Source organism: Curcuma longa, chromosome 16, assembly GCF_044706935.1.
Source record: "Curcuma longa cultivar G26 ecotype Majalengka, Jawa Barat chromosome 16, ITB_CL_G26_1.1, whole genome shotgun sequence".
NCBI classification, from domain to species: Eukaryota; Viridiplantae; Streptophyta; class Magnoliopsida; order Zingiberales; family Zingiberaceae; genus Curcuma; species Curcuma longa.
The window spans coordinates 5,217,718-5,233,593 of NC_133876.1; the positions used below are offsets into that span (position 1 = coordinate 5,217,718).

At 37.6% G+C, this 15,876-nt stretch overlaps 1 protein-coding gene across 1 annotated transcript in view; it reads left to right on the forward strand.

The window, feature by feature from the left end:
- Positions 1-14,276, forward strand: part of LOC141847376 (peptidyl-prolyl cis-trans isomerase CYP71-like) — a 28,287-nt gene extending 14,011 nt beyond the window's left edge. The window contains exons 10-12 of the mRNA XM_074735415.1: positions 13,194-13,347; positions 13,414-13,520; positions 13,838-14,276. Coding sequence (XP_074591516.1) covers positions 13,194-13,347; positions 13,414-13,497 — 238 coding nt within the window. The 3' untranslated portion in view covers positions 13,498-13,520; positions 13,838-14,276. The remainder of the gene's footprint in view (positions 1-13,193; positions 13,348-13,413; positions 13,521-13,837) is intronic.
- Positions 14,277-15,876: the final 1,600 nt, after the last annotated feature.

The following is a 15,876-nucleotide window of genomic DNA, read 5'->3' on the forward strand; positions in this document are numbered from 1 at the left end:
ATACAGAGTGATAATCTATCTCAGTCTCTAACATAGCATGCATCTTCCTCCTCTTCTATTCTCAGAATATATAATATAGGGGCGTGTTCAGGTAGCCATAAAATTTATGTTTATTTATTTGAATTCTTTAATTTCTTCCCTTGGTATTTCTAGCCCTGGGATTCTACTTTTCCCCCTCTCAGTCTTAGCCCTTAAATTAAGAATCCTACGTAGCTTAATGCTTACCAAGGTTTCAAATCTTAAGCCATATTGGAGTCCTACTGTGCTTACACTGTGCCAGTACAGTTATGAATTTTATATATTTCCAAATACAAAGTATATAAGGTGATCTCGTGATGTGTTTCGTATGGGCAATTGTGTCACCTCCATGAACTGAGACTGACACTGACTGAGGTGTTACATGTTCGAACTGGTGCATTTGCTAGAGGAGGGGGGAGGGGGGGGGGGGTGAATAGCGTTTTTCGTACTTGCTTGCAAAATCGTCAGCGGAAGCACAAAATAAAACAAGACAAAAGAGATCAACGCTAACCCGTTCAATTTATTTGGTATCCACCTCTTGCGAGGTGACTAATCCAAAGATCCACACACAGCACGCGACCTTCCACTATGAAACTTTTCCTTCTCAAAGAACTCTTTGAAGGCGGAGAAACCTTTACAAATCGATCTCTTCCTTTCACAAGATGTGTAATGAAGTTTAGAGGAAGAGGAATGAGAGTTACAAGGATTGGAGTTCATGCAAGAATAAAAGAAAGTGAACAGTTGCTTCTCCAATCGTCAAATTGTGTTTTTATGAGATTTCCGACATCAATCGACTGGCTCAGGGAGCAGTCGACTGATGGGCTTCAACGGCTAATTAATTCGTGTTTAATTCTCCAACTGTTAGTCCAATGGTCGTCTAGCAGTCGACTGCTCCATCCACCAGTCGACTGGCGACAGTCGACTGATCCAAGCAAGTCACTCGATCAATCTTGCTGTGTGCTCCTGGATCAAGTCACCAGTCGATTGATGGCAGTGTCAGTCGACTGGTCAAGCTGAAAATCTCCTTTCAGCTTCCTTCTTCATCCCTTAGCCTTGACGTAAGCCTTCAAACGTCTTCCACAAGCCTCGTGACATTCCTTGCACTTGCTTGAGACGTTTCCCTCAGCTTAATCGTGCTAAATCTCCCTTTGCCAAGAGGTCGCGCCTCCGGGACTTCACCTTTGCCAAGAGGTCATTCCTCCGGGACTTTGCCTTTGCCAAGTCTTCATTCCTGAACTTTCTTGTGAACTCAATTCACCAAGTTAGATTACCAACATTGTTTAACTTAAACTCATTTTAGCCAAACATTAAAATCCAATTCCACTTGGGGCAAGACTGCACCAACAATCTTCCCCTTTTTGATATTTGGTAAAAACTTATTTAAGTTAGGTCTTTAATACGACAGGATATAATATCAGCAAAATAACCATAATCATAAAGCATGAATCATAAGACAATAAGCATGAATAAAAGCATAAGAACATGTTGATTCTAACTTAAACCAAACTCATTCTCCCCTTTTTTGACAGACAACAAAAAGATCATAAATTTAAAGGAGGCGGAAATAAATAAGAGGTAGGGCAAATGTTCAATAAGGAGCCTCATTCTCTAATAATAACAAATTTGTTCGTTTAGGCACACACTTCCCCTAAAACCCTACTCCCGTATAACATGCACCAACAATGGATTAGTGACACCTAAAGTATAGGTTTGATTAATCCTATAGACCATAACAATGCTCCTAGAGCATGCATTAAAGAATAGAGGTCAACGGATACGTAATTTTAGCAAAACAGATTAAAATAGTGATTTTCAGTCATATCAGTCGATTGGTCTCTGAATCAGTCGACTGATGTTTGATAAATAGATTTTCAGATCCGAATTTCGAAAATTTATAAGTAATTCAGTTTTCGTTGAAAAATCACGAAATTTCATATGACCATTACTTATATCATATATAATATGAGAAAAATAATTTGAAAATATTTTGCCTATTAAAACTGAATTTTGATACAAAGTTTAAAAATTTTTGAAACTCTTAATGACACAAAGACTTTGTATCAATATTCTTGATTGGAAAGGTAGACTATAGGGAGGCATCACTATAGCATTTCTTTAGGGTTATGAAAAGTGTCTAAAATGTAGATTTTGAGTCATGATCGAAATAAATTCTAAAATGACATGTTACACCGCTAAAAACTCCCCCTAAATCCTTATACCAACCATAGTTAAAACAATCAACAATGCAACACGTATACCAAAGGAAAATATCTTTAAGGAGAAAATCCACATCATAGAGAAACAAAAATGTCATACATAAAACAAAGTCAGATAATAATAACATCCCACAAGCAAATTTTATGTTCGAGATACATAACATTTTAACTTTTAATTTTAATCTCGACATTACTCAAACTCAAACACAAACATCTAATCCTAAGGAGGTGGAGGAGGAGGAGGAGCCTGATATGACATGTGCATCCTCTGCATCATATCATACATCTCTGCTGCTGCTGCTCATACATCTGTTGCTGCTGCTGATACGCCTCGTTCTGTCTTTGAGCAGCAGCTGTCCACTCTTGACGAAGGCCCCGAACCTCCTCAAAATAGCCCTCAAGTTCATGATGATAGGTCCGAACGCCTTGATAGTAGTCATGAACCTCCTGGTGGTAGGTCTGGACGTGCTCATAATATCCATGCATGCGCTCGCCAAGGTCATGAAATCCCTGGTCTACCCTCCCCTCAAGGTGAGTGATACGCTCATCCAGGCCACTGGCATGAGGTGCATCAGCCGCAGGAGGAGGAGTAGCAGGGGCAGCAGGTGCATCGTCAGCCTCATCCTCCTCAGACTCGGAAGAATCAGCCTCACGTGCAGCTCCTCGTGCAACATCGCGACTCCAAGCCATAGCACCATCATGGTATATAATTTTCGCCAACTTCAAATGTCTCAGGCCTAGCTGATCATAGTCCTTTGATAAAGGGCGAATGGTACCTACTGAAACATCGACACCCCTAGATGCAAGAAACTGAGTAATGATATGACCAAATGACATATAAAGCTTGCCATTAGAAGGACCCGAGAAATAGAGGATGGATGAATAGACATGAAGAGCAATGTCGATATCTAGATGTTGCTCTAAAGCATACATCATAACCAAATGTGGGATTCGAATCATTACCCGGCCTCGGGTCACAATGGGAAGAATGCAATCTAGGATAATCCTATACCAGACATAATTATTTGCAGACATACTGGTAGCATGAAAGATTTTTCGAAATGGATTTCTAGGGACATCAAAGTAATGTTGATGAATTTGTTCAATAGTAACATGGGCGAAAGAGCCAGTGATAGGTTCAACTACTTCAGGAAAACAATCGATGGGTTCGCCGAAGGTCGTAATCGTAGAAAAGATCTGAGAATTTCAGGATTAAACTCAATGGAAACACCTCCTGCGGTGGACACATATCGGTTCTCATTTATGCTAACAGGACGAAGATTAACATAGAATTCCTTGCAAAGATCAAGGTTGATGTCACTTGTGCAAGTAACTAAGGACTCTAGTTGATAGAATGTGATTAGGTCATACAAATCAGGTGTTTTTGCTTGAAAATATGATTTGTTAATATAACGACAGTCCATGAGGTGGAAATCGGTCGTCTCAAACAAATGTTGAGCGGCCTGAGAGTGAAATCGAGGTTCTTGCGTTCCATGAAAATAAGAAGGATCAGAGTATTGTGAAGAACCCTCACCCCGTCGGAGATTGTCTCCTAGGTGGGCGACTAGCGGTATGTTTTTGCCTAACCCTAAGAGAAAATGCAATGCATTGTTTTATGATGCAAAAATATGCAACAAAAACAAAGGTTAGCTTAGAATAATGACAAAAAAATGAAGAGAAAATATGGTAGCAAAGTTACCTTCTTTCTATGATAGAACACCACTTCAAAACCTAGAAGATGATGAATAGAGGTAGGATTGTGTGGGAGAGGGCTTAGGTAAGCACTAGGATGCAGGAGATGGCCAGAGTTCACAAAAATAGGGAAGAGGTGGCGAAAACCTAGGGTTAGCAGTCGACCACGCGTTGAATTTCTTTTATACAAAGATCGCCATCAGTCGACTGATGATGGACCAGTCGACTGATGACAGTCGACAGAGGCCTCAGCAGTCGACTGATCCATTGAATCAGAAACTTACAGATTTATTGGTCGAGTGAATTCCAGCGCAGTCGACTGGGACCAATCGACTGATATCTGCATCAGTCGACTGGTGTCCTAAAACAGCTTTGTGCAGGTTTCTGATACGAACTTTAAAAATATTTTAAAAATTTCATAAAATTCAGAAAAATTTAAAATTTTGCAAGCACGTTTGTTTTTACATATATTATCAAGAAAAAAATATAATTTTGCAAGCACGTATGCCTTTCAGTTTCCTTCTTCATCCCTTAGCCTTGATGTAAACCTTCAAACGTCTTCCACAAGCCTCGTGCCCTTCCTTGCACTTGCTTGAGACGTTTCCCTCAGCTTCATCGTGCTAAGTCTCTCTTTGCCAAGAGGCCGCACTTCCGGGACTTCACCTTTGTCAAGAGGTCATTCCTCCGGGACTTTGCCTTTGCCAAGTCTTCATTCCTGGACTTTCCTGTGAACTCAATTCACCCAAGTTAGATTACCAACATTGCCTAACTTAAACTCATTTTAGTCAAACATTAAAATCCAATTTCACTTGGGACAAGACTACACCAACATTACATTCTAGGTAGCTCCTCACTGAAGTAGGTGTTTATACTCTTCAAATTGTTTATTAACTGTGGAGGCCCTACTATCGAGAACACCATACGAGGAACTTAGAGGAGGATGACATTCTTTAGTAAATGCAGAGGCTGAAAAAAGCGAATTCAACATCAGAAATAGAAATCCAAGCAAATTCCTGAAGATTTGTGGAAACACAAAAAAATAATCTTGAATGATTATTCTAGATCCAGAAAAAACAGAACACCAAGCAGCGAATGAGACCTCAAAATCCAAGAGACTCACTGAGCTGTAATCTGTAGAGACAAGAATCAAAACAGGAAATCTGAACAGAAATAGGCAAATCTGAAATTCAATCCCGGAAGCTGCTGCAGAATTGAATCTTAGAAAATCTGCACTGGTGCCATAAACAAATTTGGAAAATCTCCAGCAAAAACCTAATCTGGTTTATAGAAATGTGAAATAACTTCACTGCAGGAATAAATCTTCTACTGGAACACTAGGAGATAACAAGCAGAAACAAATTTGGTTGTTAAGAAGAAGATCAAGGAAAGGCACTGAATTTGATCAGTGGAAGATGAGATCTGATTGTTTACTGGAAGGAATTAATCTACTGCACGAAAACAAATCTGCTGTTAAAAACAAACTGCAGCAGATATGTTCTCGAGTAACTTCAAGCATATACCCATTTGGTGACCTACTCCACTTTTGAACTAATGTAGAAAAATTTACAACATCCATATGGTTCATCCCTTATCGAAGGGATCACGATCCCAAAGCAAGTAATATAAAAAGTAAACTGCACATGCTCTTAAGAAAGCAGGGCATATGACTTCTTCAGAAAGCTGGCATGAACATTCATGGTTTGGAAGAGCTATGTACAACCAAGCCATGCATTCACAATAAGGTTGTTAGAGCACAGCAGGCTCCCCGCCAGAGACAGGGTTGGACTTTGTGGAAGACAAGAGGTGCACATTCTGTGGAGCAGCTGAGGAGACACAGGAGCATTTATTCTTTAAATGCCCGCTTGTTGTTGAGCTATGGAGGAGGATCAGGATGTGGCTACACATGCACTAGGATATGCCCACCTACCAAAGGACGCTCAGGGTTTTCAAGCAGCACAACGAGGAACCAGGACTTTAGTGAAAGGTCGACACCTTGCCATGTCTCCCATGATTCATCATGAATGGATGGCAAGGAATTGAAGCACGTTTGAGGTGAGGATTGATGTAGAGGGGATTTTTAGAAAAGTGCAAGTACATCTATACAAGACCTCGAATGTCTACTCAGATCTGATGTTATGTCAGACATGAGTTGCCATGCATGGCCAACATTGTACATTTTGACATTTATCTATTAAAAAAAAATTACACATGCTCTTTCCTAGAGTACTTAACAACATGTCTAATAAAAATAGACAAACACCAAATTATGTAAGAGGGAATATGATAAGAGAAGTGAAAAAGTAGAGTTATGGAATTTAGAGCTAGACCAATCCTCCTAAATATCCAATTTATTTGAAGATGGCTCAACAAAATTTGCAAAGTGAAGACCTTGATCATATGGAGATAATTCTCAATAGTCTTGTATTCTCTTCATATTGTAACACAAAAGAAATTATTGTTTGCAAAGTAAAAAAAATAATTATCACATAGAATAAGTTAATTTAGGCAACGCAAGAATATTGAGCATATTTATAGTGTTACGATGGTGCGTTTGCCAGCAATTATTTTCTATTCTAGTTTTTGAAATGTTATTTGATTTAAGAATTTAAATTGTGAGGGTGTGATACTTGTGGCAGCAGTCGTGATTTTTTTCAATTTTTTAATTTTTATTTTTAATCTTAGAGGTTGAATTTTTTATTTTTTAAACAACTATTTCTTTTTCCTATTAAATTTTCCCTTCTTAATTTTTTTTCTTTCTTATCCATTAATTTTTTTTCTTCTTTATTGATTTTTTTCCTTTTTCATTCATTATTTTTTCTCCATCAAAACAAACGAAGAGAAAAAAATACCTCTTAAGGTAAATTGAGGGGAAAAAACCTCTTAATCTCTTTAAAGTTGATTATTCTTTTCCTTTCTTAGATAAAAAATAGATATAATATAATTTCTAACTTTATAAAATATATTACTACTAATAAATTAAATTATTTTATATATATGGGATTTAATTTTAGATTAGTCAAAATATATCTAAATTAAATATAACTTAAATCTTCTTAATGGACTTCAGTTAACCTAAATCATCTTTACTCAATAAGAATATCAAAAGATAAACTAACGTTCAACATCTCAAATATAACTTAATAATAAGCATTTATAATGATTAAATATTAATAAAAATATTTTTAATTAATATATTTTAAGAAGTACCGAAATCGTATCGGTATGGCATGATACGGTATTGAAACAATATCATTGCAATCATATACCAAAAAACTTTGGTACGGGTGGAAATTTTAAACCTTGATTTGATTGCTCATGATTTAATTAGAAATGGCTAACCATGGAAAGACCCATTTAGCAGCACATTAGGGCATTATGTTACTTTTTTGTAGTTGTAGAGACACTTCCACACTATACATGTTAGTGGCCCATCTTTAGTTTAAGTAGACTGTGAATCAAGGAATAAGTATGATGAAACGGATTATCATCTGCTTTTTTACATGAGCAATGGCTAGGAACTCATGCTTTCAGATTTTCTTATGCTGAAATGTAGAATATATTGTAAATATGAATAGATTTGATTTGATTGTATTTCCGTCCATAAATAAGTAGGGAAGAAGTGTATAAGTAAACAATGATCCTCATGTATATAATATCAAGAAAATTCTTTATTCCAATTCTTTCTGTCTCTCGACAGAATTCTTTAAGTTCTTTCTCTCGACAGAATTCTTTATGGTATTAGAGCTTTAATCTACCATTGAATCTATTCTTACGGCACAGTAAACCATCAGCCGTCTCTTTCTTCAAAGCGTAGCAAACACTCGACGACCACAGTCTTGTTCTTGGCCATTAGCTGCAATAAAAAATTGAAAGCCATGCCAACCCCTAATGCTCTCGTCGGAGTCAAAGGCTCGTATATCACTGGCCACAAACTCAACGGTTAGAATTATCTCCAATGGTCCCAGTCTATAAGGATGTATATCTACGGCTAAGGGAAAGAGGATTTCCTCACCAAACCCTTTGTCACACCCTCACCCGAAGACCCAAAATATAAAATCATATGGTGATGTCTTGGCTGATAAATTTGATGACCAACGAAATCAGGGAAAACTTTCTTCACCAATTTGCAAAGGATATATGGGAAGCTGTGAAGGAAACATACTCATATTTGGATAATACGTCAGAACTATTCGAGGTCAAATTGAATCTTCACGACCTTAGACAAGGTGAGCTATTTGTTACACAATATTTCAACCCTTTCTTGTCACTGGTAAGCAAGTCGACATCCTTGATGTTCATCAATGGGCTTATAACCAATGCTTAACTCCATCGGAAAATCAATGAGCAGAGGAGGATCTTCAAGTTCCTATTCAGGTTAAACTTCGCACTAGACAATGTACGCTCATGCATTCTCAGTCTCAAACTGTTGTCGAGAATGCGTGAGGCATTTGTTGAAGTCCGCCGCGAGGAAAGCCGACAAAAGATTATGCTCGGGTCGACTATTGTTGCTGAAGCATCAACACTTGCGACTTGTCGACTCCAGTCTTGACTGAATGACAGTCGCGAGCTTCGACAGAATGATGGAGACAGTCAGCTGATGTAGTCATCCTTGGTGTGACCATTGTTGCAAAGCTAGGCACACCAGAGATAAATGTTGGGTGATTCACAGGATGCCACATAACTTGAAGCCCAAGTCGGAGTGCCACCCGCGACAACCCACAATCAGCCATCAGCAACCAACTCCTTCAGCACTGAACGGATTGATTTGCTAATGAAGATGTTGCATGACTTACCAAGCAGCGAGAGACATGGAAAGACTGAAAATCAGGCCGTGTGAAAATGAAGTCCAATTTGAAATTTCAATCCACTCAGGCCAAAAAAGGCTCACTGCTGCCTCAACCCATCTGGAGTCTATCAGTTACTCAACCCACAATGAAGGTATTTTTCAAGTCTCTCGGACGATGGATTATTGACTTGGGTGCATCTGATCGCATGACGGGCGATATTTTCCTCCATAATTATGTTTCATGCCGAGATAATTCCACTATTCGTGTTGCAAATGAGTCTATCGCAAAAATCGCCAGCGTTGGTTCCGTAATGATAACGCCAAATATGTACTTGAAAAAAACAATCCGTCATGTTCCTATATTGGACTGTAGTTTATTATCTATAGGAAAGTTGACTCATGATTTAAAGTGTTGCTAAATTTTCTCCTAAACTGTGTGAATTTCAGGATATGAAAACAAGGAAGATGATTGACAATGCTGAATCGTGCTCGGAGCTCTACATTATTCATGGGACTTCATCTCGCTGTAGAAATTTAGCTAGCTTCCACTTTACCTCTTCCAACAACAAGTATATCGAAATCATATTATGTCACGATCGTCTTGGTCATCCAAACTTTACTTGTAAAATTATTTTCAAACTTATTTCTTAGTGAAGATGTCAATTCTTTCAGTGTGAGTTTTGTCAACTTGCTAAACATACACAAGTATCCTTTCCAAGCATAAGTTATAAACCATCAAAATCCTTTTCACTCATTCATAGACATTTGGGGACCGTCCCTTATTAAAACTCTTATAGGAAATTGTTGGTTCGTTTCATTTATTGATGATCATACTCACTTGACTTGATTATTTCTAATGAAAGATAAATTTGCTATTTGAATAATTCTATACTATGATTCAAACCCAATTTTAGACATCTATTTAGGCACTTAAAATCGACAATGTTGAATCTTGGCGCTTTTCTATCCTCAAAATGCATTATCCACTTCAGTTCTATTGGGATTACAATCAAAGTTCCATATTGAAAATACATTGAGATAATCATGGATTTATAAGATGGAAGATATTTCCATCGGTATAAGACCTTTTGGGTAGAGTGCAAAAACAAAATTAAGAGAGCTTAGACTCAAAGTGGAAAATATCATACCATTGTGGAGATCTGTGGATTCCATCGGTTCTAACAATTGGTATCAGAGCCATGGTCTATATGAAGCCATGTGAGGAACTTCATGAAAAAACGAAGGAAGTAGGGGAAGTCCGAACCATAGGGATAATTGTAGGGGGTTCTCGGTAAAATCCATGATAAGCTCTTGAGGTAGGTGATGCTCTAGGTAGTACATGTAAGGCGTGCACCCAAACACAGCGGAAATGAGTGGCCTCAGTTGGAGTATGGTGGTCCTTTGTTTGAAGGGAGAATTGTTGGGATTACAATCAAAGTCCTACATTGGATACATGAAGAAGATCATGAGTTTATAAGATGAAAGATATTTCTATTTGTATGAGGCCTTTTGGGTAGAGCTCAAAAATAAAATCATAAGTGCTTAGGTCCAAAATGGACAATACCATAGCATTGTGGAGATATGTGGATTCCATCAGTCTAACAAGTTCCTGCATTGACACTCAACAAAATGGGATTGCCGAACACAAGAATATGCATCTTCTCGAGGTAGCTCGCTCACTCATGTTCTCTTCTAATGTACCAAAAATTTTTAAGGTGATGCCGTCTCCACAACCACCTATCTTGCCAATTGAATGTCCTCTTGAGTTCTCAATTTCCATAGTCTGATTCAACTTCTCCTCAAATCATACCCCCAGACCAAAGTAATCTCTCAAAACATTCTTGCAAAAGTATTTGGTTGTATATCATTTGTTCACATCCACCATCACAATCGTAGTAAACTTGATCCAAGATCCACCAAATGCATTTTCCTCGGTTACTCACCATTCCAAAAAGGCTACAAATGCTACTCACTTGTCACTAAGAAAACCTATAACACCATGGATGCCGCTTTCTTTGAACAACAACCATACTACTCTAGTTCTGATATTTAGGAGGAGAATCTAAGTGAATATCATCATCCATTATACTGTTTCGGACCAGACCCCGACATCATTCACCCTCTATTCAATCCTCTTGTGTCACATCTCATTCCTACATCTCCTCCCGTAGTGAAGCAATTTCATGTATACACAAGACAAAAGACACATTCAACACTAGTTCAAGAGTCGGAATCGGAGCCAACTCCCATAAACATTTGCATCCTAAATTATCGGGCGTGTGTAGTCGCCTTTGATGATATTCAAGTTCCAACCACCATTGATGAAGCTCTCAAACACCTTGGATGGAGAAAAGCTATTGATGAGGAAGTTAAAGCCCTACAAAAGAATGATACGTGGTCTGTTTGTGAACTACCAAAGGGAAAGAAAACAATTAGGTGCAAATGGATTTTTAAAGTCAAACACAAAGTTGATGGTACAGTTGAAAGACTACAAGCACGTCTTGTAGCCAAAGGATTCTCACAATCCTATGACATCGATTACCATGAAATCTTTGCTCCAGTGGCCAAACTCAATACTATCAAAAATCTTATTCTCTTTGGCTGTAAATAAAGATTAGCATTTACACCAATTGGACGTAAAAAATGCCTTTCTAAATGGTGACTTGGAAGAAGAAATTTACATGAAAATTCTCCTTGGCCTTGACACCTATAACAAAAAGGTATGCAAGCTTCTCAAGTCATTATATGGTCTTAAACAATCTCCCCGGGTATGCTTTGACACGCTAGTTATTTCGGTGACAAAGCATGGATACACTCAGTGTCAAGTAGATCACACCTTGTGAAAATCTCTCCTGAAAGGTAGATCACCATTTTTATTGTCTATGTTTATGATATCCGGTGATAATGATACAGAAATCGCAAATCTAAAGGGGCTCCTCACTCAGGAATTTAATATAAAAGATCTCGGGAATCTAAAATTCTTCCTTGGTATGGAACTGGTTCCATCTAAATATGGAATATTCCTATTACAACGGAAATACTTGAATCAAGGTGACTATGTGCGAGCATGACCTACGCACATTGAATGTCTTACCGATCAGGACAAAATTTGTCCAAATGAATCAACCAATACTTGCTCAAGTATGTAACGGATGCGTTAATGTGCTAATCTGGACGATTACTGGTGAATTCGTAACTGTCGATTTGAAATAGTCGACCATTAAATGATCGGCGGCTGACGTTTCAAGTTGGGCGAGTGAAGGCGATAAATGACCATTAATCAACCATTGAATGCTGCCAAGGGTTGGTGCTTCTATATAAGGAGGCCATGACCTTGAACAGAAGAGAGGAGACGAAAAGATGCAGAATCTATCCATCTTCATTTGTTCCCATTGTTCTTTTTCTCTGTCGAGCAATGATCTTTCGCACCTTCCTCTTTCCTCTCTTTTCTCTTCGTCTCTTCCACCCATGCAGTAGCAGTCCCGCCGCCATATGCATGTCGATTTCCTCTTCTAGCAATAGCTAGTTCAACATCTTCCCCAGTAGCCTTCACTCTCTTTTTTCAACAAGCAACAACATGCCTTCCCCTTTTCCATCCCAGTAGCCTTCCTCCTTTATTTCTAGCAAGCAATTAGAGCTTCTACCGCCGCCGCGAGGCACTCGTCGAAGCTGTTCCTCTCGGCGAGCTTATTTCTTTCTCCTCCTCTTTTCCATGCACCCTCTCTTTTTGAAAATAAATACTTTTTTTTAATCTTTAGACTTTTTGTCGTTTTTTTCACTTCTCTCTCTTTTGAATTTCTCCTTTCTCCGGTGTTATTGCTTTCTCCAAAGGAACTCTCTCCAAAGGAACTCCCATCAATCCCGATGGCCAACCCTTCACCTAGGTCCACTTTTCGCTGTTGGTTTCCCCGATCTCTTCTCCTTCTCGGAGGTATGTGCCACTACTAATAACAATCTTCTTCTTCCCCAAGCCACTAAAATTAGCAACTATCCTCTCCTTTCTCTGCTCTCTACTTTTCTTCTTTAATAGCAGTCCTACTTCTTTTCTTTTGCCTCAACACCACCACCACTTGGGATAACCCTTCTTTTACATTGTTATTTCTCTTTTATTTATTTATTTTTTTATAATGCATCTTGTTGTTTTTTTTTTCTTTCCTTGCAGAAGAATTAGAGTTTCTCTCCTCTCTTTTCCCCTTTCTTATGTGCTTTTCTTAAAAAAAAAAAAAAGGTAGGCTGTAACTCTTCTTCTTTTTCCAAAGTCACAAAGTTTGCTGTCTTCTTCCAGAAATTCAGCTGAACTAATGCTCTCGGATTTTCTTATGCTGAAAGTTCACTAAAATCATGTTCTTTCTGTTTTCTATTTGTTTTTGTGTAAAGGATGGTCAATGCCCGCTGCATCAATCATCACAATACAATTCTTTCTATAAGCTTTTACTAGGACAATACATGCAATTGATGTTATACTTGTTTGCGGTTTACAGCTTAAGACATGACAGACCTTTCACATTGTCAATGGCCAATGCTGGGCCAGCTACCAACGGTTCTCAGTTCTTCATTACCACAGTGGCTACTCCGTGGTTGGACAATAAGCATACTGTTTTTGGGAGAGTTGTAAAGGGAATGGATGTTGTTCAGGTACACTAATCTGTGAGCTATATCTTCCATGACTATTTCTGATCTCCTGAAGTTCCATCTTTACAGGCAATAGAGAAGGTTAAGACTGATAAGAATGACAAGCCTTATCAGGACGTAAAGATATTAAATGTTACAGTTCCAAAGTCTTAGATCGCAAGATTTTGATACTCGAGGTGTGTTCTTTTCACACCCTATATGGTGCTGATCCCCTTGTTTATTGTAGGAATTCTTCACAATTTTCTGATGGTCATTATGGTGTTTTACAAACTAATCATACAGAAGTAGATATTGGTTCAAGCCATCTAGTAACTAGTATATGCATTATAACTATAGTTGTATTATCTATGGTCCTGAAATATTAAGAAGGCTTACATTGGACCAGCATTTGGTAAAGAGACCAATCAAAATCCTTAGTTCCAGCTTGTATATCCAACTAAATATTGTGTACAAGTGCAATATGGATTTAAGTATCAGTATTTGTTGCCTACAGGAGATTGCTGCTCTAAAGCCGTAGAAGATTCATCATCTAGGAATGATCTGCTCTTTGGTTGTTGCCGGAGGCATCAGAAAGGCTCAATGTTGTTTCTTCCGTCTTTGTTGGGGTTGAATTTGCTTGCTGCTGTGGATTGGCTCAATTAATGACAAACCGAGGGCGTGCATGGAGCTTATTGTAGCTAGTAAAATAATGTGTTTAATCTTGAAATTTTACCAAGGAAATAGTAATAGGTGGATGATTAATTTGTCAGCGGAAAGGTCTGTTATCCACACCCTGATATTGTAAAACTTTATTGGCTACGATGCTCTATCCTAGCAGTTTTCCTCTAAATTTCACATGCTATGTAAGATTTCATGAACCTTTTCATCCATTTCACTTGTAGACAAATTTGCAAACGTTAATTGTGGTTCAATCACACATCTTATTGCAGTTACAGCATGTTATATCAGGGTAATGATGTGATCTTCCCCTTCCACATTTTCTGTTAAAGCATTTGAAGCTCTTCTGATGCTTTATCCAATCGAGAGCAATGGTACAATATGATTTGTTACTGACAGATATTTCTTTTGATTCATCCTCTGGTAGCATCTATATGATAAACTTATGCAAGGCCCAAGTTTGGAATGGGGCTTGTTAGCACGGTTGGAAGTGGCCACGATTCCAGTAATTGTGCTCGAGGACAAGCATGAAGTTGGGTTTTATTGCAAAAGGAAAAAATGGAAATGGAACTGAAAATCCAAAACTTGAAATTCAGAAGGGCTGTATTAGTTAAGTTGTCGTGGATTGACACCCGGGAATACCTAGCTCGAGTCATGCACTGATGGTTTTCCTCTACCTAAGATCCTGGTGCTTCTCATATGGGTTGATTGTAGCCCAGGAAAGCAAGTGCCTCACTATCGTGGTTACGAAAGAAAAACAACTCCATGAATACAATTGGTGTAAAATTTTAAAATTTATTGTTGGTGAAATCGATTTCTAATCAAAATTGATCATTGTTTAAAATTTAGATGTTTTAGTAATATGTTAAGTGGTTGTAGATGAGATTTTAAAATTTTAGAGATGCGTCTTCATATGTCAATGTGGATCTAAGGTTAAGGACGCATGAAGATGTTCAAGTAGGTCAAAAGTGATCGAACGTTTGGACAAATAAAAATTCTAATAGTGAGGTTGAGCAAGTAGAAGTCCTTGTAGTTAAGCAAGTAAAAGTCTTAGTAGTGAGGCTGGATAAGTGAAAGCCTTACTAATAAGGTTGGGTAATAGGTGAAATCTCAGAAATTATGAGTCTCTTGGCATTAGAAGTTCTACTATAGAGATACTAGGTAAGGTTAAAGTGTAAATAATACATTTGAAGTTTAAAAATTGTTTAAACAATAGATTGTTTAACTCCGTCAATCAAAAGCAAAATTTTTTAATTTGAGTTATTGGATTCTAATCCCAAAAGTGTGAAAATTAAATATATATTTTGTCAAAAAATAGAGAGTTCATCGATGAAAAAATAATAGGTTGACTGACAAAAAAAATGTCAGTGGAACTAATAACCTCAAAGTTAATTGATCAAATATGATAAATCAGTTGACTAAAATAGTTAGTCGATCAAAGATAACAATTTAGTCGACTAAAATGACAATAGAAGTTTTGGTTTATAATTTCATTCAATTTAGTTAATCAAATATGGTAAGTTAGTTGACTAAAATGGTTAGTTGATTAAAATGATAACAGAAGAATAAGTCTTGAATTTTATTCAATTTGATCGACTAAAGTGACATTGTAATGTACTAAAATTCGATCAGCAACAATCAAGTCTAGATCTAGATAAGACAATCTACGTAGGTGATTTTCGTCAATCAGGAAGCAATTTTAGCGAACCAAAAGCAGACAAGAAGCTTTATATACATTGATTTCATGCCACAGTTGCTCGTTCTCGATTTTAGAGGGAGTGTCGTTGCATTTTAGGACATAATTGAGTAAATCTACAATGATCTTTTTTAACTTTTCTATCATTACAGCACTCAATTACTACTAAAATGAAACTG